Raw genomic sequence first — 22,759 nt, forward strand, 5'->3', positions numbered from 1 at the left:
TATACTATATAGTCTATATGCGTCATCTGTCAACGATTAATGATAGTCTGATGTGACGTAATCTGTGGCTGTCTGGACTCCTGCTGACGCCTGACTGCTGAGTGCTGTCACAAGTCACAACTTACAATATGTGTTTATTTTAATCTAAATATTATAACGATTTTAATTAATCAACAGACTATATAAACATTAATTCGAGTTCAAATTGGTTTACAATATACATTATAGTTATACATCAAATGTAACCAATTGACTACCGCACTACGTTGTTCACAAGGTACAACTTACATTTTCATATTCAAGCTTTTTAGCCTTCTAATATTGATAAAACATATTTGTTTTTAATATTGTCTACGTATCTAAGAAACTATTATATAATATGAAATGTTTTTTATCTTAAAGTTTACGTCAATTACTGCTGTGCAGAAGAAAGTTAAGCAATTTTATGGGAACCTCTGTAAAAAGTCACACGGAAAATATGATGGCTGGTTCGGCTCTTCGACGGCTAATGGCCGAATACAAGCGTAAGTAGTTAGTACAGCGGTGAAATTTAACTTTGGGCTTTAACTTTATTTCTTTTTTATGTAATAGAACTCACGCTGAACCCTCCTGAAGGCATCATTGCTGGTCCTGTAAATGAAGAAAATTTCTTTGAATGGGAAGCTTTAATTACGTAAGTTAACAACAAACAATAATACTACTTGCAGTAAATTTGTTCTACATCCTTGATCAATTTAAAAATAGAACAAGTAACTCTGTATAGTTTTTTTTTGTAAAGAATAGGTAATGTTTTACTGTCATTCTCTGATAGTGGGCTCCAAGTGGACTGAAAAGGTAACTTAGGGGTTACTGTAAAAAAGTATATAAGTGTAGATATTTTAATTAAAAATAACCTTACATAAAATGGCATAAAGAGACATTTAGGTATTTATGGTAAAAATTTACACTGACCTTTATTTAGCTTATTTCTATTTCTTGTAGACATGAATCTGATGTCATAACATTATAACAGTATAATAAATATCTGCACTTACAGTGTATATAGTGATGCTGAAGAGACTGCATTTTCTGGTATTATAGAGAGTTGTATATGAAAAAAATTACATTGTATGGACAAAAAGTTTAAATTTATAAAATGTGTTGTTACATAGAGTTTACACTATATTTGTAAAATATATATATTCAATATTTAAAAATGAGTTGCTATTCATTTGTCTTGCTGAAAGTCAAGAATGGCTGGCCCAATATGGCTAATTATGATCAATAATAAGTATAGTAAAATATGTCTTGCCTTTTTAGAAATAACAAATTGTTACTTGATTGCCATATATTTAAAAAAAATCCTTCAAAAATTTGTATTTCATAGCTGAAGTATAAGGACCAAACTTGTTGGTCTATTTTAAAAATGTTGTTTGAAGTTCACCGGGTCATTGAGTATTAAGTAGTAACAGTAGTAATTTAATTTATAATTTAACATTATTTATTTTTCAATATTTTAATTTACTAAATATTATAAAATATAGAATATCATTATTATTAGAGCATACATGGAATTTGAAAGGTAAAAGATAAAAGCTTTGTATGACTTTGAAAATTTTTATTTGCAGTGGCCCAGAGGGTACATGCTTTGAAGGTGGTATTTTTCCAGCTAAACTTCAGTTCCCACCAGATTACCCTCTTAGCCCCCCTAAAATGCAGTTCATATGTGAAATGTTTCATCCTAATAGTAAGTAAATATTTTAACATATAAATACATCATCAAAATCCTATTATAATTTATTTCAAATGCTAATAAAGTTTAAAAATTATTGGTGTAAACACTCACAATTTTTTATTCCAATGTAACTGCAATGTAGGAAAAAAATAATTACATGTTTTGGTTATTTTAATCTTAAAAATTATTACTATTAATTAGTAACACAATGCGTGTTGTAACATCGATGTGCACTACCTGCACTTTTGCAAAATAAAGATTATACATATTCTTAGCAACAAATATTTTTATTTTATATTTGATAATTTCAGTATATGCCGATGGTAGAGTCTGTATATCAATCCTCCATGCTCCTGGCGATGATCCTATGGGATATGAAACAAGTGCAGAGAGATGGTCTCCCGTTCAAAGTGTCGAAAAAATACTGCTCTCTGTTGTCAGTATGTTAGCAGGTATTTGGTGTTATTTTATTTTAACTCATCATCCTTTATTGTCTATTAATAACAATACATAATATTTGTTTTATTTTAATTACAAGCATAGGATAAGCTTGCATTTTGAGCTAGGAAAAAAGTATAGTATCCCAATATGGAATACTAAACTATCTATCTGATTATATTAAATAATGTTCTAAATTATATAACGCTAACGCTAATTAGAAAAAAGCTGATATTTACTAAAACATTATACGGGTTGCAGACCAAGAGCTAAGCTAAGTTAGTTTAGCTTAGCTCGCATAGCTGACGCAGTTTTACATACTTGTGTGCAGACCGCAAACTATGCGAACTAAGCTATGTGAGCTAACTAAAATATGCGAAGCTAAGTTAGTTGTGTATGCCGATGCGCAGCTACACGAGCTAAGCTAAGCACCTCCCGCTACCCCGCACACCCTTTGCACATCCTTCGCCGTACTGACTGAGATTTGGCTTAGTTGTTGGTCTGCACGCTATTTATTTCTAGCTTAGCTTAGCCTAGCTTGCTTGGCATAGCTTAGTTTAGCCTTGGCATAGCTTAGTTTTCGATCTGCAACCGGCTTTAGCTTAAACATATAAACTACAGTATACATAGGTAAATGTCCAGTATTAGTCTCGCCTTTAAGAAGCTTGGTATGCTCAGCAAGACGTGACGGTACTTCATTTCAGGTCATCCTTTTGCAACTCTATAAAAGGCCGGCAACGCACTTGCGAGCCTTGCCCGTGTTGTAATGTAACTTTCTTTTACTAATTATATTAAAAATTTACAGAACCTAATGATGAAAGTGGTGCAAATGTAGATGCGGCTAAAATGTGGAGAGAGGATCGAGAACAATTCAACACGATAGCTGAAAGGCTAGTACGTAAAACGCTAGACCTTTCTCCTCTGTAACATGGAGATTAGGGCAAAATATAAGTTTTTACTAGATTTTTATTAGCTGTTAAACTTAATAATTTTAAAAGATGTTACATGAGCAATACTTATATTTGTATAGTGCACTTGGCATTACCTAGTTAAATAGATTTATATTTTCACTTTCACTTAGTAAAACATTCCACATTCTATAGCTAAATGGCAGGCCTTCATACTAGTACCCTTTAAGAGGTGAATTGTCCAATTTCTTATTTATTTGATGTTATATTAGAAAATAAAAAAAAAGTCTTAACAATTTGAAATTGTCGGTTTTAAAAAAAGAATGCCCAGATGACGGGGTACAATATTAAAAATGATGTTCTGTGCTATAATTAGTTAAAAAAGTCAATAAAGACAGCCAAGTTTATAAAATAATAAATTTCCATTGTCATTCTGATGCAAAAAACTAGTTCTGTGAATGATTTAAAAGTCGAAACTTGGCTTAGTTTGGGAAACTGAATACGTTTTTAACAATCGAGCGTCATAGTGCCTAGTCTCGACTGTGAATCTTCCCCTTCAGGTCATACTAAGTGGAGAAGTCTTTCTTCGACTGCATGTCCATAAGCATCGCTTTGGATAATTTTTCTTGTAACTGCGACTGTTGCGGTTAAGGTGAATTATTATTAAAAAAATATAGTAAAATTTTTGCTCCTTAAATCAATCTTAGTATGTCATAAGTATATGGTTATAGCTGATAAGTCATAAAGTTAAAACGTTTATGCTATAAAATTTATGATTTGGATAATCAGCAACCATAGACACTAGAGCCCCCCATTATTCATAAAAAAAAGATACTAGTCTAATTGCACCGCTTTAACTTAAGTTATGGTACTTTTCAAAACACAACTGAGCGTACCTAGGAGAGTGCAATGTTTTATTTTTATGAATAAGGGGGTTATAATTTAGTCATTAATTATTTAGTGATATATAATAATGATGCCTATAAAAATTGGTAATATTTATTTTAACTAAAATTTTGTTAAATAAAATAATTTTAAATTTAAGTAATTATCTGTGTTGTTTTATATTAAATTTTCACGATTAATTATTATAATTCTGGCTATAGGGTCTGTATTGTGGGTGACAGTTTTGCGTAATAAAATATTTTATTAAAAATATTGTCTTATTTCTTTATCTACTTACTATTATAATGAGTTTTTTGTTTGTTTCATTGTTTCGACGTAAGAATGTTGCATTATCCTCGAGTAACATCATATAATTAATTACTCATGTTATTTTTTTTTTAATGTAATATTAGACAAACGGGCAGGAGGTTCACCTGATATTACGTGATACCGATACCCGCTCATGGGTACTCACATTGCGAGAAGGCGCGCAAGTGCGTTGCCGGCCATTTATGAATTGGTACACCCTTTTTTTGAAGGACCCTAAGTCGAATTGGTTTGGAAATACTTCAGTGGGCAGCTGGTTAAACATAGTGGTGGTGCCGGTTGCGTGGCAAAAACTGCCTTAAAAAACGCTCATTTGTGGAACGCCAGTCATCAAGGTGATATATTATCTAACCGTATTGGTTGTTGTTGATCGTTTTGTCTTAAGTCGTATAACATGCTCGGCGCCATTTCTGACATGCTCCAAAAAGCAAATGCTTCATTATAATTTTGAGCTTGGGGTAAGTTTCAGAGACGAACGCGTCTAAGCGCTTAGTCTGAATCCCCTACGTCAGAAGTGTATTGGATTCGGTTTTCATATGAGCCTATGAAATACTTTATAGTTCGCTCTCAGTCTCGTTTCTAAATATCACCCTTAAAGTATCGATTACGTATTACCACAAATTGATTAGCATTTTATTAAATAGAATTGCAAGACAATGTTAAACATTTAGTATTAGTCCCACGAATCCTGTATTTTATAGGTAATCTGTGTAATATCGTTTAACAATTTCTGGTAAATTATTCTGAAATGATCATGAGGTATTTGAGAATATTACCATCTGGTGTCATCGTGCATGTAGGCCAGTACTGTCGTAAGCATAAAAATTATTATTTTTCGTCCTTGCTGCAGACTTGTACAAATGCTAGCGCAGTGAAATAAAAGGTTTGTCCAATTAAAGAATGTAGTCACCGTCCGAAATCTCTTCTTGTTCGTTGTCAAACCATCGTTATGAATATAACATTAAAATTGCTTATTTAATTAGTATTATTACCACATTAACACTTCATTTGTTTATAAAAAGTATTTATTCAATACCACTTCCTATTATGTGGCTATAATAGCAGAATTGATAGTAAAATAATGCTAGTAGGTACCAAATGAAATGGACATGCCTGACCCATACGTCACAACAGGATTTGTTCTATTCTAAGTTAAACAAATGCCAAGTAGTTGTTATGTATGGTATGTAAGGCATGTGAAGCGGAGAACACGCCACTCCGAATAACAAGCAGGCGCTATGTTGGGGCGGCGCGAACGGGTGAACTTCTGCAACGACGCCGAAAGTCAGTATCCAAGGTGTTGGTGTTGAGTGTTAAAGCTCAGATCAGCCGTGGCAGCCGTCCGCTTCGGACCTGTTCACCGACGCTCCTTAGAGAAAGGAACAACATTAGTGCTTTTCGCAAGACCCGCAAATATTCACCAAGATGAGGATTCTTCCCCTGTAAGTACATATAATTTTCATATATTATACATTCAGTTACGTATCGTGTAGAACTCGCACAAAAAGCGGATTTGTAGACCCCGCTAGGCGATTGCATTTGCGATGTCATAATATTCTAATGAAGCATTCACAATCGGTTAGATCAAGATATTGAATTAGAATGAAATGTATGTAACTTGATATTATCGTTTTTTTTATTTTAGTACTAAGTGGTGGTCATTAAAAAAAATATGCTATGCGCTCAACACCTTTTCGTTAGTACGTTATCAAAACTTTAAAATTACGATATAGTTCGTTCGTCCATGCCGAGTTCTTTTAAAACTAATATGTTAAATATTTTAAGTTGAATCAGAGGTCAATATTTAAACTTTCACTCCTAATTTGTGTCTACCTATTCACAATTCAAATTGTTACAATTAAAATATTGCACATATGTGCATTGACAGTATATATATCCTCCATCATGAAAATATTTGAGGATATGTCTTATGGCTATTTTCAAGTAGGAAATAAAAGTCAGTGTTGTACGGAGGCCATTGAAACAAATATATTGTACGTACGGCCAATATATTTCATAATAATTATTTGGGACTTATAAATTCAATTACATACTTCAATTTGACCTAGTGTAACGCACAAAGCAATTAATTTTCAAATTTATTTGGCGAAACTGAGAACCGGTTCAATGGATTGAACCCACATTGAAAGCTTAGTGCGCGACCTATGATTAAGCAACTTTGTTAAAGTACTAGTTACATACGGATAAAAATGATTGCCGCTGAAATGTTGAGAAAACTAGATTTGACGTCATTACTCCATAAAGAAACGCGGACCCATAAGCAATGTTGCACGGTATAAATTTGTATTAATTACATTTTACAAAATATATTTAAAAAGTCAAAAACTTATTCAAATTACTGATCGTAGGAAATACGTCATAGAGAATTATTTAGCTGCTGTTGTAGCTTACGAAAATTTAAATAGAAATTAATAAGATGTTCCTCTATTTTTGTCAAATAAGACAGCTTCTAACTATGGCATTCATATTGTCATATCAAATCTAGCGTGGTTATGTAAACTGACGTTCCTCTTTATAACTTATTGAAAGTATATACTTTACAATAGTAACGTAACGAAGATATTATCAGTTAAATATGCGGGTACCAAAAGGTCAAAACTACGAATTAAGCAACAGCTGACTCATCAATTTTAACATTCTAAAATTGATCTTTCTTACTTTCATTAAAATAGATCGATTCACAATCCTGCTTGAATATTTGAATAAAATTATCTATAATAGACTGATATTTATTAGACCAATAAATTATCAAAAAATTATGCATTAATAATTTTAAACATAACGTAACCTGAATTCGCGGAAAGGTCACATACAAATGTCTTATTATCTATATTACGAAAAATTCATAGAATGAAGTGTATTTTTTAATAATATAAAGAAATATTGTTTCCTACATGTTTATTTGTTTCGTGAATATTAACTTTATGTTTAACGTAACACTGTGTTCAAGTGTACAACAGCAAATAATGAATGCAACAACTACTAGTAGTTGGCCTCAATTAATAAAAGATAATGTATTAAAATTCTGTTACAGTTACTTCTCGTTATTTTCGAGGACTCAATAATTATTATTCAGTTACATATAGTGGTAATTGAATGTTTATTTCGAGGTAAAAGTATCGTACCGTGTAAAACACTACTAATTAGTGAAGGATAATCATTTATTTTTTCTAATCGTGAAATCTTATTAAAAGTCATATAATAAAAAAAAATCATGCAAATTTCTTCTTACTAATCCTAATTACACAACTACATGTAGGTACGCTAGACGGAGGCGCGACAACAAAGATGCGCTCAAATAAACCTCACACTTACCCAACCCCGTACAGCGAACATGAAAGACATTTTGTAATAATATAGGTATTACACAACTAGACGATTGACATTTGTCTATAAGTTAGGCGAACTTCTATTGTAGCTAAGTTTATATGGCATCCGCTCATGCTATGAAGATGTTGCATCATTTTCTGATTCAAACAATTTAACGTTCAAGACTGGAGGCTCATTATTTTTATTGTTCCCTAACATTTACTAACTGCCCGAGCTCAATTATGTGCTGTGGGAAGATTCACGCGCAATAGCCTACACAATGAGAACTTTTGCAAGCTCTAGATTTTATGTAAATGATTATAGACTAGAATCCAAACTTACATGAGGCAATAGTTCCATCTTCGAATTGTATCTTTTAATTAAAATTATCATGTAGCCTTTGGAATTTTCTGTCCAGGAAACTTTGACTATCACTTCTCAGCCGTTTAGCAGAAGGCTTCCTGATATAAAATACGTCATCAGTCATCTAAAAGGTTGTAGTTCTACTACCGCATTGCAGGCCGAGGTCACCCCAATTCTTACACTTTTCAATTTAAAATTGCAGGCCTTTAGTCATTGCAGTGTTTCTAATATAATATTCAGTACATATGCTTGTGATCTACTGAACGACAGCATAGAAAGTTTTACTTTTTCCGACGTGACGGGCAACACCAATTTTATTTTATCCAAGTAACTAATGCACATTGCATACAGAAACAATTATTGTATAGTCACTGACTAAAATAAATTCTAGTCGCATCATAGCTATAATGTCAAGAATGTAGTTTTATTGATATTTTGCTAATAAAGGCACGAATTCGTACTCGTGATCAAGTATATCTTCACGATTGGATTTACGTTATTAATGTAGCGTCGTTGTCCAACATTTTAAAGAATTCTTCTTTTCATGAAAGTGGTCAACCAGGCTGTTAGTTCGTCCAACGTGTCACACTTAAAAACATGAACATTAATTACAAGTTACCTGTTACAAAATCGAACAACGAAACATTAAATATAAATTAGGTATATTTTTATTACCATCGCTTACAATAAACACCTAGCGGGTCCTGCATAAATGATATGGCTATACGTTGAAATTTCACTTCCCGTTGTATTCAATTCAATGATGTATAAGCATTTTATGAAATGATCAATTCTGTGATTGGGCCACGACCTATGCTTGTCATTGGATATAGTGATATATTACATAAAATAGAGAAAGCTAAGGGAGATTGTTGCGTTTTAATCGGAAGTGAATGCGGAACTTATCTAGCTATCACAACCTGACCTGACCCTGAAACCGAGACCTGTTACTCAACGCTGTATAAAGTAACGAGTTAACCTTTAACCATTGACAGTTCTCTCACGCACTTCTATGTATGTTAGCACTTATGCATACATGCCTCGAGGGTTCTAATCGACGTGCCACGTTCACCCAACCTCGAAATATTTATTGACCGTATTTGAATACAATGATATGCATCACGCTATTACAATCGATGACTGAAACTGTTTTTCTTGCTCCGTTTAAATTGTTAAAAATTATCGCTATAGTGGGTTTCAATGTATAATAACAAGTTATACATGCAAAGGTGTAAACTTATAAAGATGTTGTAATCGTTGTCACTACGTAAATTCCTGCATAGGATTACTTTGGCAACTAAAAGGTTGAACGTACAAGGACATGTTTGCAAAAACTTGATTCGTGAATTATCTCTTCCAGCATACAATAACACGTGCGGTTTCACTGATATTTCTTATATTATATACCAATAAAGAGCCCTGACATTTAACTGGCATAATAATTGCATAGAATTTTATGACATGTCATCATTTTAATGAATATTCGTAAGTTTTGACTCTTTTGTCATTGACAATTTAATATTTTATATGAAAATTAGATAGCTTTATTACGTAATATATATTATACGAGATAATATTAAAAAATGTCATGTCCTGAGTGCTCCACGTGATTTCTAGTTACATAACGATACGGATACGGACTGGCATTATCTATATGTTACAGTCACCTGAATTAGCATATTAGGTACTTGACCATCTTGACGAAATAATATATGCAACGATAGATCTTTGTATAGAATTCATATTCGTTTATTTCATTGTATTGGCAACTAACAGCAGGAAAACTTTATCTTCTTCAGCCTTGTTTTGAAAATTATAAAGAAAATCACCTTAAATTAAGCAAGTCTTTGTGGCCAATTGCTTTGGCTTAGTAAAAATTTCGTCTAGTAAGTGTTGTTAGCTCTAACTGTTACTTATATGTTTCATTATAATTGTATATACATTTTACAGGTTCGTTCTTTTAGTTTGCTTTGCATGGCAGACGTCGGCACGTCCACAAGACGATTCTGAATCCCGGGCAATCCCATCCAGGGGTTTGCTCAAACGAGGCTTAGTAGGAAAAGGGAAACCCACAACATCCACTACAACAGCTGCGCCAGAGGTATACTTAATTTTTTGTATATAAAAGTGAAAGTAACGTTCGTAATCGTTACTCAATCACACCTGACGGCGGATTAGATTTGTATGGATATAGACAAATTAACCAAACATAAAAAAATATTAATATTATGTACCGTTTAGGTTAAGCTCTGACAAAAACTGAGAAGATCATTATTATGTATTAATAATACGTACTAATTAATAATAATGGAGCTAAAATAATATGTGGGTCTTAGCCTTAGATTTCTGCGCCTGCTTCATTATTCAGGTTTTATAAGCGATCTGATCTAGGGTTGCTTGAAAGCCTTGTTAAGAGATCTGTTGCCCTTCTTAAATAAAAGTGTTTTTTCTTATACATTAATGTATATAGAATCAAATCATAATTAATTGTATCATATTTATGATTTTCACTTATGAACGTCAATATTACAAAGAAGAAGATATAAAGATACATTCACGACCGGATTAAGAGTGTGGAACGGGCGAAAAGAACTGGCAAAAAACTCTGCACCACTCTTTTTAATCGCCAAGTTTTGGCGTACAAGACTTGTAAAGAACTGCAACCATTTTGCCTTCACTTGACACATTGAATTGTTTCTGAATTGAATAATATCAAACAAAGCACCAGCGGGCAAAATATAAATTATATCAAGTTAGAAATTTGTGTAAATATTTTTCAAATATATCTATAAATCATTATTATATACAATATCTGATTTCCTGCTACGTATAAATTATCATGTGTTAAAACCAGTAAGTGACAGTCACTATAAAACCAACAAGGATCTACTTATATAATAATAACATTATATCACGAATATCAATTTTTCGTATTGTTATATTATATTGTATTTTGTGTATATTATTAAAATTAGACATCTTTTAAATAATATTTTTAATTTGAATATCATTTAAAGCCTTACTCTAATCACTCGTTAGTTTAAAATAAAGATGTCTTTTAATCACATTCTCATGACATTTCCCAGAATGATATAAAAACGGTTTTAGTAGCAACGCTTTTTTTTCGATGTTATTTACAAGAATTCCGAGATATGTTATGATTATGTTCGATTTATGATTATTTTAATAATTTTCGGTGTATATTTGTTATATTATACAGAAATAAACCCAGCCGTATGCTAAAGAACAAATTGTTAACAGATCATTGCCTAATTGAGTGATGTATAAGTGTTATGGGTATTTCCCTTTTGTATGCGACATTCGAATCATTTAGCCCAAGGCGAGTCGGATCGCCCTGTTCGCCCGATGGACGAGTTGCCTTCACAAGTGACCTCCAACTCCCTCTGGCATTTCTACGCGAACGACAGTAAAGGCAATAATACTGATTGAACTGGTTTTTGTGGAATTACGACCGCTATCGGAATGTATGTCTGTAATCTCCGCGCCATGACGTAAAACTAAATATATATGAAATTGCGTTCAAGAAATCAATTTATTAAGATCGTAAAATTTTTATATTATAACTAATAGTCACATATACATTTATCTAATTGATAAAACTATTTTAATAAAGTGACCTTATATATTTCACTTTACACTTGACAAATTATTATTTAATGGGGAAATAACTTACTTGACTGGGGAAATAAATGCATCGTTAATGCAAACACGAAAGAGAGAAAGTCGATGATTTACGAAATGAGAATAAAATAAATTAAATCATAAAGGTAAAAATGGAATGTATGAATGGAAATAAATAATGTCTATTAAATTATGTTTGGAAATATCACCATTTCTATTTTTTTTTAAATATTAAGTAACAGAATGTTCTTTCAGGAGGAAGGCGATTATGACGAGGAAGGTGACTACCCAGCAGAAGCAGAAGCTAACGAGCCATCTACAGAAGCACCCCCATCTTCCACAGAGGGTAAAAAGCTCGTTGCAGGAGGAGTGAGGCCATTCCGAAGCAACACTGACCTTCTAGCAGCCTTAAAAAGGCGGCGAGCACAGGCCGCGGAAGGTAATGTGTTAAACCAAGTAATTTTCAGAATATAATGATGGGGCTTATTTACGCCATTCCCGATATTAATTTTGCTATCTTACTAAAAAATCTTTACCCAAGTATATAATTATATTATTATTTTAATTTATTTAACTGAAATATTGGTTATAAGAGACGAAGAATGGCAATTATGTTGCAACCTGTTTTAATTATTACATATTATGTATCGTATTTAATAAAGACGGTTACGAATTTTTCTTAATATGTTGACATAAATAAAACATATTACATGTGGGTATACATAAAATAATAAACAAATTGTGTAATACTTTAAAAGTGGTTTCTTTTGATACAATATTTTTTTTTCTTCTCATTGTTATAAATTTAGTTCAAGGTAATGAATGTTGAAACAATGTTTTTTAGCCAAATTGGGTCACTCAGTACCCGCCGCCAGCCAATCACAGGATGACCAAACTGAAGCATCAGTAAAAGCTAACTTCAGTAAGTTCTTAGTAACTATCGTTACTATTCCAAATAAAACAGACTAATTCACGATTTCACTTTATGTCAGGTTTTTGCTTCTTATTTATATATTTATTTAGACAATATTTTTTAATACCGGGTTTGACATTCGCTTATTAAAAACAGGGGATAATTGACCGCACGAAATACTTATTGAAAAAAAAATGCAGAATAAAAAAATCAATTAATATTGCGGCAAAATTATAGCTTAGTGTTTTACTATGCTATTTATGAATTTGCACCAAAATATATATATATACCTAATTATATTAAGTATTACAATACTCCCGACACAACTTTGTCTTGAAAATTTAATAAGCTTTGAGAGGTTTTGACAGTAGTGAATAATATTATCATACCTATTACAATCAAATATTATTTATTAAATAAACACGTGATTAACACAAAAATAACAATTGCAGGTAAAAAGCGTTTGAACACAGGGACTCGCGAAACAAAAACAGAAGATGCACCAGCGCCTGCTAAGCCCAGCAGAAGCCGATTTGGAAGACGTAAGTTAGAACTTCTATGAAATCTTCATAAAGGCTATCACTGAAACACCATAACGCTGCTGATTTTATCGCAATTATTAGCGTCACTGATTAAAAAAATACTGAAAACATTCTTTAAAAAAAATTTTACGTCAAAGGTAACATGAGATTTAATTAATTTGTGATAGACAATTTTCTATACAGGAACATATTTTTTCAAACTTTAATAATAACAATAATAACGGTTTATTTATGATGTACTATATGAATTTATTCGCGCCACTCACAGTGACGTGCAAATTTTTCGTTGATAATTTGTAAAAATTTTGACTTAAGAGCGGCCAACCCGTCTATCTTTTCATACAAACGCTCGTAGGTATTAATATAATTTATGACTATCACATTCCAACCTTGATACTTTTATGAAAGGTTAGGTTAGAACTTAGGTGATATAACCAGCTTTCTTTCTACCAGTCCGATACAAATAATATTTCAGCCAATCAGAGGCTAAATAAATAATAAATCACCAGATTGACTAATATAATTAATACAAATTTAATAAGCGACTAGCCGTTAGCCTTCATGCATCCAAACACCTTCCTTCCTTAAACACGGCTCGGAAATAAATATAATTGCTCGTTAAACATTTTAATTGACCTAAAATGTAGCTCGATATCAAATTCGAAATAATAACATACTTTGCAACGTTGCGTGTCAATTTGTGCAACAAATATAATTAGATTTCGCAAAAACCATTTAAGCAACCACCTACAGCAGTGATTTGGGGTTCTGGTCATATCGAGATTTTATAGAAACATTAAATTTACACCGAAGGTCAGTTTATGCAATGCGCTTAGTGTGGAAATTCTTGTTGTATACGTCTCTAAGCTGTAAAAAGTATTCTATGCTCCAATTAATAAAACAAATATCATTAAGATACATAGACGATAAATGCACTAACATCAATCCTTTATATAAAACAGAAGCAAATATTTTTTGAGGAGCTTTACTAAAAGTGTAGCGTCTAGGCTTATTCATCTTGATATCAAAGAGAATTACTTAATTGTTGGAATTGTGGCTTAAATTAATCTTCTTAAGTTTATATATATCTGTACCTTTTCTAAGCCGAATAAATATATTATTCACTTGCGAACTTTGGTGCAGCGAATTGGTCTATTATGCTTCTTCGACATTAGTTATATTGAGGTCACCGGCCAATCCGTAATAGTTAACCATATTCATCTGTTACAGCGACTTCAAAGCCGTTCCAAGAGACGGAACCAGTGGAAGAACAGAATGACACCGCTCCTGCTACGAGGACCGGCAGACAATTCAGACGTGGTGGGAATTAGTTTCTTGCCTTATTGTTCCTTACCCAAACCCTTCCCAAGACTTTAAAAATTCCTATTCATTATCTGTTTCGTTTCCTATATGCGAAAACGCTACATTAAACCAGCCCACAACTCCACAAGTCTAGGCTTACCTTTCTAGAATCATACACACTGTCAAAATTAAACATTTTGAAATAAATAAAAATATGTAATTAAAGAAATTAATTTTTAAAGTTTTAAAATTGTTTAGAACTATCAAATTGAATTTATGCCTTTTATCTATATCGAATGTATTAATACCCTTATCCTTATCCGAGGATACTCATTTATGCCTACTGCAATATAGCAGTGATAATATTACTGCCATGTATGGTCTGTGTAACCAATAAGTTCCAATAAATTAGCGATTTTATATACCTACTATTTTGTAAATTATATTTCTAAGTGTTTTTTAAAATAAATAATTTAAAATAAGTTCGTTTTTCTAATGTAACGCATCGTCGTGTGTGAAACACGGCGTCGATGCCATATTTTTGATTGTATCGAATGATCCCGATGGATTCAGATAGAGACAGATATTATGTCCATGATATTGTTATCGTAGTGTGTATAGATCTTTTCAACGTATATAATAATATAGCAATGTCACGACAACTCATCTATTTTACGATATTTTTGTCCCGTTCCACGTAGAGGGAACCAGCTATCCGTCGAATTATTTCCTACTACAAGAAAAGAGTACAAATTCTTATAATTTCGCATTCTATGTGCATTCTCTATTGCGTTGATACCACGTAACATAAGCTCGTTTTATATAAAGAAATCACTATAGACAACAAGCAGATAAAAATATCAATTTCATGTAGGTAAAAGTGATAACGAGAGATCCCCTCTTATTTGTTTTGAATACGTGTAATAAAAGATAAAAAACGAAAATAATAAATTTATTGAGTTTATTTTACAGTTATTATTCGATATTCGAATACCACAATACTTAAATAAAGTAAGTTGAAAGGGAGCTTAATTCGAAGGCTTAACTTCAGCAAGGGGTGTCTTGTAAGTTCCGGGTTTCACTAAGTTCACCAATTGCTCGGCAATCTCTTGACCAACCCGAACTTGGGCCTCCTTTGTAGACGCACCTGTGATAGAAGTAACTTAATTGAAATTTTATTGGTATCATATATGTGTCTACTTAACTTTATAGGACTATACGGTAATCAAGTCCAAGAAATTCTGGGTGACTCGAAGGCATATATTAATAAATTTTTCTCCTAGACTAAGTTAAAAGGTAAAATACTCGCCTATGTATAAGTATTCTTTAAATACATTCTGATAGTTGTTCTTTAATTAACTGTAAGCTAAGTTAATAATAATATTTAAAAATCAATAATTTGAGGATTCCTGCCCTGCGATTCTGTAACTCACTTCACGAACTCACACAGCGGTTTTCGCATCGGCGGTCGCTCTCAAATCAGTCGTGAAGCTGTCATTTTATGATTTGGCATTCTGATAAACAATAAAGTGCAAGCTCCCACCTTTTCAGAATGCCAAATCATAAAATGACAGCTTATTTGAGAGCGACCGCCGATGCGAAAACCGCTGTGTGAGTTCGTGAAGTGAGTTACAGAATCGCAGGGCTGGACCCATCTGAGCACCATTATGTAAAACGGGCGCAAAATTGCGTCTGTCCTTCAAAACTGCTTGTTAAATATATCAACTTTTAAATATAATTTATGATATTGTTAAAACCTAACGAATTTAACGGTGGCCGATGGCTTACCGAGATGAGGTGTAGCGACAACTGCTGGATGCTGGATAATTTCAAGAGTGAGAGGATTTTTCGGCGGTTCCTCTTCGAACACATCAAGAGCTGCGGCACCAACCTGGATATAATAATCGTAAATATATGATTACATTCCAAAACGTGAGCAATATATTTTTTATTAAAAGTCCTTATATAACGACCCCATACATTTACTACTCCACATACTGCGTTAAACCTTCCTGGGTTTCATTCTACCGAAACAATTTTCACTTTCGAAGGCACTTAAAACTCTACGAGTACTACGAGCCTTTACAGACACTATTATAATAATACATTGTATTATTACTATTTGACGTTAAATCTAAACAAAACATCAAGTGCATACAAAACAGGCAAAAAGTAATAATATTAGCTGGCTACATACTTTTTAACCATATATTATTCACAATGTATACAGTTTATGATGCTGTCTAAAGCTACAATAGTGACTAAGATGTATGAGTATTCCTTACCTTTCCTTCTTTGAGTGCTTCCAAGAAATCAGGTTCGTGTATTAAACCACCGCGTCCGACATTCACAATTTTCACACCCTTCTTACAAGAATTCAGTACCTCCTTGTTGATAAAGCCTGGAAAGGAAATTTAATTTTATTAAAGACTAGATGACCCCGTGAACTTTGTTTCACCAACATATATTTGTGTCAAAACTTTTAAAACGGACCAAAGAGGTCGGCCCTCATACAGCAGACTACACACTAATACTATGAAACACATATTTTTGAAAGAATCTACAAATATGTAAATGACAACCAAGTGACAATTTTTAATTTCTAAAAAGACGTCCAATTCCCCATCTAAGAAGTTTGTATTGGGAAATTCAATTGTCGTTTTTAGTATTTTTCTTTAATTATTATTTACGTTTCCCATCGTTTAAACCTTCCCTGATCTTCCACAAATATTTTAAGATCATAATTAGCCAGATCGGTCCAGCCGTTCTCGAGTTTTAGCGAGACTAACGAACAGCAATTCATTTTTATATATATAGATAGAAGATTTACGCATACCAATCATGTCTTAGAAGCGCTTCCTAAAGATATCTCGCTGGTATTATAGTTAGGGTATTGTTAAATCTTAAGACGGTGTATTTCTATTACTATAGGCGCTCATACAGAGTTAAAAATAGTATGAAGCGAACCATGTGTATAAATAATAATCTATGGTTTATCTAGCTAATAAATTCATATATTTTATTTTATTCCTACACGTTACTATTTCTCCTTCCCCAATATGTTCGTTCGTAAAACAAAGTAAAAAATTTGAATAAAATTAATATTTGTGTTGTGACTACGAGCAAATTATCATAGCAACAGTTTTGAGGTCATAATTACGTAAGTTATGATATGTAAAATTATTCACAAGATTATGCTATCTTATCATTAGAAAAAGACTCGTGAAAAATCTTGCCTGTCATATTGATTATCTCTTATTCCATTTTAAACAATTAAATTCAATTGTTTCCCTTCATAACGTGAATAAAATTTTGAATGTTATAATGATTGTTTCATTAAATTAATCTTTATGCTTCGAATCAACTAAGTATAATTTTTTGTTAAGCCTCTTATCTTTTAAGTTATTTTACCATACAAGACAAGGTCTTTGACATAAATACAATAATAGTGTAATGTACTCTTATCATTTCAAATAATACCTATTTCCCGTTGTATCACTAGGTCAAGACGATTACAGAACCGACTTTACCGATATTACGATCTGATATTTTTTACAAACATTATCGAGTAACAGAGGCAACATACAATTAGTAAATATTTTCGTAACCATGGAATAATAAAAAAGGCTTGGAAGAGCCTTAGTTTTGTATTAGAACCAGCGTAGCGCTTTTACTGCTACTGTAAATTTGTGTTTTTATTTTATTTTATTGCATAGATTTTATCGCGGGCTTTGAGCGCGGCGACCGAATCAAGAAATTCCGAAACGAAATAAACCTAACACGCGATGACGTAATATAGGTGCAACCAATACGCGTTAGAGCGGGACAGAACGCATACTGCGTCTCACATCGGTTTAGCGTGATCGGATAGGCGTGTTAGTCTGAGTCTGGTAGAGTGGTAGATTGAATTAATATCAAAGAAAAAATTTGAATCAATATCAAAGAAAAAATATACTGCAAAAATTAAATAAATAATTATATAGCATAAGTTTATAAAAAATGCTATGCAATAGATTTACCGCGGCAGTCCCCGAGTGCCAAACGTATTTTTGATACCGTCTGGGATCCAGTGATCCCAGATAAATCGTGCCCATATAGTTTAAACCATGGCCTGCAAATGTATCATAAGTAAATTCAGACCGATTTACGGACCCCCAAAAGTCGAACTGTCTTATAATATTATTAAGATTTTTTCTGAATACACATATATATTATATGTGCGTGAGCGTGCGTATTAATAAAATTAAAAACACTTACTGCGAGTGGAATCGATCAGGGGCATGTGCAGCGTGATGTAGTCGGCTTGGGGCCAAACTTCTGACAACTCCACCTTGGTAGCCCCAAACTCTTGGCACTGTTGACTAGTCACGTAGGGATCGAAACCAATAACCTGAAAAATGTACAAGGATATGTTTTAAAAACATTTATTATTGCCAGATTTAATTCTTACATAGAGAAAAAGCCGCGAAAAATGATAAACGGCTCAAATATAAGAGTATTTCCTTGGTATCAGCTTCGATTTTGTCCCCTTTGGAGTAGAGACTCTTGGGCCGTAGGGTTCAAGTGAACAGGCGCTAATTAATTATTTAAGTTGGCCCCTGGTAGATAGTACCGGTGACCCCAGAGCTGGTGCTTTCCTCGCCCAACGAATATGTATTGCAATACAGCGAGGAAATGCTGCCAGTTTTAATGTTTGAAAAAAAATTTAAATGTTCTATTTATTCATTATTATTATTATTATTACTATGTAGGTTAAGAAAAATTGTAAATACTGTATATTTGTGTGTTGGAAATATAAATAAATAATTATTTGTCTTACATAGATATTGTTACCACATTATGTTATATCACTTTTAATTATATGGTCATCGTACAATCAACAGAAATATTGACTATTTTTCTGTCAGCATTACTCAGCATATTTTGTTTATCTTTATACATTATGAAATTGGTTTAAATATTGTACCTGACGAAATTTCCCCCATTATAATATTCCCCATTTTTTTGGTTTCGCGTCTCATACATATTAATATGTATTTAAGAATTAGAATATTATATTATTCGGACAATACGAAATAATTATTTATTGATTCGCAATAAGAAAAAATACAGTCGCATTTGACTTTCGCTCGCATACACAGATATAAATATATAAATACTTTATTAAGATTTCTGATTGCAGATATTAAATCCTTAATTAAAGTGACTTTGTTTGCCTTTGGTTTATTCTAGTAGATTTTTTTTGAGGAACAGACGAAATTATAACAATCCCTTCACAGGGATTTATAATATCTTGAAAAAATTTCGTAACCTGCCAAGTCACGCATACATTTCAGCGTCTGTTATTGAAATAGTTAAGAAAGGCGATTTATGCCTGAGAACCCTGGTTTTGTTGGAAATCAACCAACTCGGGCGTTTGCGGTATGCATCTTAGTAGTCACATAGGCGAGTTTAGGTTGAATATTTTTTAAATATACAATAATCAATAAGCATATGAAAAATCACCTTCATTCCGAAGCTTCGCATGCGGACAGCCACTTCCCTGCCAACTCTTCCAAGTCCGAGCACGGCCAAGGTTCTGTTGTTAACTTCTGTCCCTGTGTACAGCGCACGATCCCACCTTCCAGCCTTGAGAGATGTGGCAGCAGGTACTACGTGTCTCGCTAATGCTAATATCAGCCCACATGTAAGCTCGCAAGCACTCATAGCGTTAGCACCGGGGGCACTGGAATTGTTTATTTAGGTTAGATTTCCTATGAACAAAGGTTCTCTAGGATTAACCGCTCGAATAAGAGCCGAGAGAGAGATTTTTTTTAGAGCTGTATACTTGTCTTGTCTATGTCTGCTTCAGTACATTGCATGTAGTGTATATAATAATAACAATGGGCTTCAATCAAAAAATCATCCGACCTTCATGGTAGTCTTGCAAATGTTCGAGATTGAGACTTATTTATTTACAAATACGTGCCAACGCTCGGCACTCTGATACATGAGTACATAAAGAAAAAATACAAGATTGAATGTGACTAACACTTATAAGAAAGCATAAGCTAAGTGCGAGAGGAGCAACTATGGATGGAAATGATGACAGTTAATTAAACTGTCATCATTTGTTAAGACATAATAACAAAGTATAAAAAAGAGAATAGCAAGGGTTACTTTGACAGACGACTATTAATCAATTACGTATTATGTCAATGAAATGGGAACGTGAGAAAATTGGTTGGCATAATTCGCAGGGGCGACATCAATACAATCATTTATTCTTCAGACGTAGAACATCCTATTAGAATCCAAACATATATGTATGTGTAAAATACAGATGGTTTCTTACTTGATAACCATAACATTTTTCTTTCCAGCTGCATTTACATCGATGTTATCCACGCCTGCACCAGCGCGTCCCACGACATTGAGATTCTTTGCCGCGGCAAGGACTTCCTCGGTGACTTGAGTAGCTGATCGTACCACCAGGGCGTTGTGTTTCTATAATGATTACGTATACAGACTTTGTTTAGATATTAAATATTAAGGAAAATAATCCAGTAACACCCAGCCTCTTGTTAACCTTACTAATTATTGTGTGCACTATAAGGAAAACTAAGGACAACGTACATAATAACTGATTATCTTACTAATAAGGTATGAATTATGTATACTTTCTATTTAAATGATACACAGTTTTTTTCAATTATGTGTTAAATATAAGAATACACACGTAAGTGCGCTGAAGTCCAGCTAAGTTTCTTGGGTTTCAAATCTAGCTGATACCGGTTCTCAGAGTAGTGTACGGCCACAAACGGTGTTGTCAAGGACTTTACGGGAAACATGTAAATATTGTTTTATCATAGTCGTAATCTTAAAATAAACTTACGGGGATTTCCTGTAGAAGCTCTTCTTTGGTAATTTTAGGTTTAGTAGTGACACTGATTCCGTGAGAAGTCAGGGTGTCAGCACAGACTGGACCAACACCATCTACGATCAACACTGATTTGATCTCCATTTTTATCTATAAAAAAACTATAAATGTAATTATAGTTATGATTTCTTACTAACCTTAGTCCGTGAACTACCAATAGGTAGATAGGTAATATTTTTGAATACAATACGTTCCTAAACTTTTTTGTACTAAATTAAGATTTCAATATAATTAGAGGTGATTTGAATATGTTATCGTTATAATACTATTAATAACTTACACAAACTCAAATAAACACATTAAGAATAATTGGCTATTTAGATAAATAAATCGCTTGGGTACACAACAAAGATTAATGTACCTACGTGAAACATAGATAAAAATTTACTATTAATTGCGACAATTTTAAATAACTTATTACAAAACTAGATCCATTCTATGTTAATCTGCAAATAGAGAATAATAACTATACACTATTTATGAATCCGTTCTCCGGCATACTTAAGCTGTATGTAGTTGGTAGCTTCGGTCATAACTCATAGCTTACATGTGAGTTGAAGTTACAATATTAACTAATAGCTATAAAACACATTCAGATTTTATATTACACATCCAGAAATCTCGATTTACAATTTTGCTAAATTTAGGACCGGCCTCCGATAACACTCGGCTAATCAAATGTAAATAAATGGTGATTTAATTCAATAGAATTGTGAGCATTGAATTAATTACCAAATTAAATTAATTAGGTACTTACAAATAGTTGAAATTGGGAGTGGTAGCGTGTTTTCCTTACGGCAGTTCGATTATAACTGTGGTCCACAAGCATGCGGTGTCACTCCAAAGTTGTTCGTCCACTATATTTTATCAATACGTGATTGATATACACAAGAAAATTAAATTTGCTATCGTGAGGAGATGTAACTACACTCTCGTTTTATGAATAATGTGAAGTATTAGATAATAGAAGTGAAATGTCTATGCTGCATCAACGAATTAGGTTAACTTGTATAGAAAACCTAGTCTTACTTAGATAAATAAAAATAGCGAACGACAGGATTTTCCATGAATTTTATTTGAATTAAAGATTTATATAAAATATTAATTTTTATTTTTATCTATATAAAATATGATGTATCACGTCTTCGTTATCAAAGTAGTGTCTATAAATATTATTATAACCGGTTCCTTATTACATTAATGAATTTGCTTACTTGCGATGATTTGTTTTTATAACTTTGCAGATATATAGTAAAATTAAAGATTGTATAATAAAGGCCGAAAAATATTCGGAAAAAATTGTAAACCCCATTTAGCTATTTAAAATCTGTAAAAATCTTCTAAAGCTGAGCTAGGTTTTATAGATACAGTAATATGAAATATAAAAACAATATTCTTATTCATTCTAAAGCCCATCGAATTCGTTTAACTATTTTCCTTATTGGTGCGTAGAGAATAATAATGTACCTAGTGATA

At 32.6% G+C, this 22,759-nt stretch overlaps 3 protein-coding genes across 5 annotated transcripts; 2 read left to right on the forward strand and 1 right to left on the reverse strand.

The window, feature by feature from the left end:
* The first annotated feature begins 92 nt into the window (after window positions 1-92).
* LOC125062261 (ubiquitin-conjugating enzyme E2 G2) lies at window positions 93-3,336 on the forward strand. The gene is made up of 6 exons (XM_047668056.1): window positions 93-277; window positions 403-524; window positions 592-673; window positions 1,608-1,726; window positions 2,026-2,166; window positions 2,958-3,336. Exons 2-6 carry the CDS (start codon window positions 446-448, stop codon window positions 3,077-3,079), a joined length of 543 nt encoding a protein of 180 aa, XP_047524012.1. The 5' UTR covers window positions 93-277; window positions 403-445; the 3' UTR covers window positions 3,080-3,336.
* A 2,222-nt stretch (window positions 3,337-5,558) lies between these two features.
* LOC125062257 (thioredoxin domain-containing protein 3 homolog) lies at window positions 5,559-14,846 on the forward strand. Of its 2 annotated transcripts, XM_047668049.1 has the most exons (6): window positions 5,559-5,714; window positions 9,916-10,066; window positions 11,863-12,046; window positions 12,452-12,529; window positions 12,973-13,062; window positions 14,293-14,846. In XM_047668049.1, the coding sequence occupies exons 1-6, from the start codon at window positions 5,698-5,700 to the stop codon at window positions 14,391-14,393; spliced, it is 621 nt and encodes a 206-aa protein (XP_047524005.1). In that variant the 5' UTR covers window positions 5,559-5,697; the 3' UTR covers window positions 14,394-14,846. The 2 variants fall into 2 exon arrangements, with proteins under 2 accessions (XP_047524005.1, XP_047524006.1); XM_047668050.1 differs by lacking the exon at window positions 12,452-12,529.
* Window positions 14,847-15,300: 454 nt separating this feature from the next.
* On the reverse strand, window positions 15,301-22,163 carry LOC125062248 (D-3-phosphoglycerate dehydrogenase). 2 transcript variants are annotated; one of them, XM_047668038.1, is made up of 8 exons: window positions 22,041-22,163; window positions 21,239-21,373; window positions 20,699-20,850; window positions 19,870-20,089; window positions 18,622-18,754; window positions 16,650-16,765; window positions 16,153-16,255; window positions 15,301-15,511 (listed from the first exon to the last, which is right to left on the reverse strand). In XM_047668038.1, the coding sequence occupies exons 1-8, from the start codon at window positions 22,110-22,112 to the stop codon at window positions 15,393-15,395; spliced, it is 1,050 nt and encodes a 349-aa protein (XP_047523994.1). In that variant the 5' UTR covers window positions 22,113-22,163; the 3' UTR covers window positions 15,301-15,392. The 2 variants fall into 2 exon arrangements, with proteins under 2 accessions (XP_047523994.1, XP_047523995.1); XM_047668039.1 differs by having other exon boundaries at window positions 21,239-21,384; window positions 22,041-22,126.
* Between the last annotated feature and the right edge of the window lie 596 nt (window positions 22,164-22,759).

The sequence above is a fragment of the Pieris napi genome, chromosome Z (assembly GCF_905475465.1).
Source record: "Pieris napi chromosome Z, ilPieNapi1.2, whole genome shotgun sequence".
Lineage (NCBI taxonomy): Eukaryota > Metazoa > Arthropoda > Insecta > Lepidoptera > Pieridae > Pieris > Pieris napi.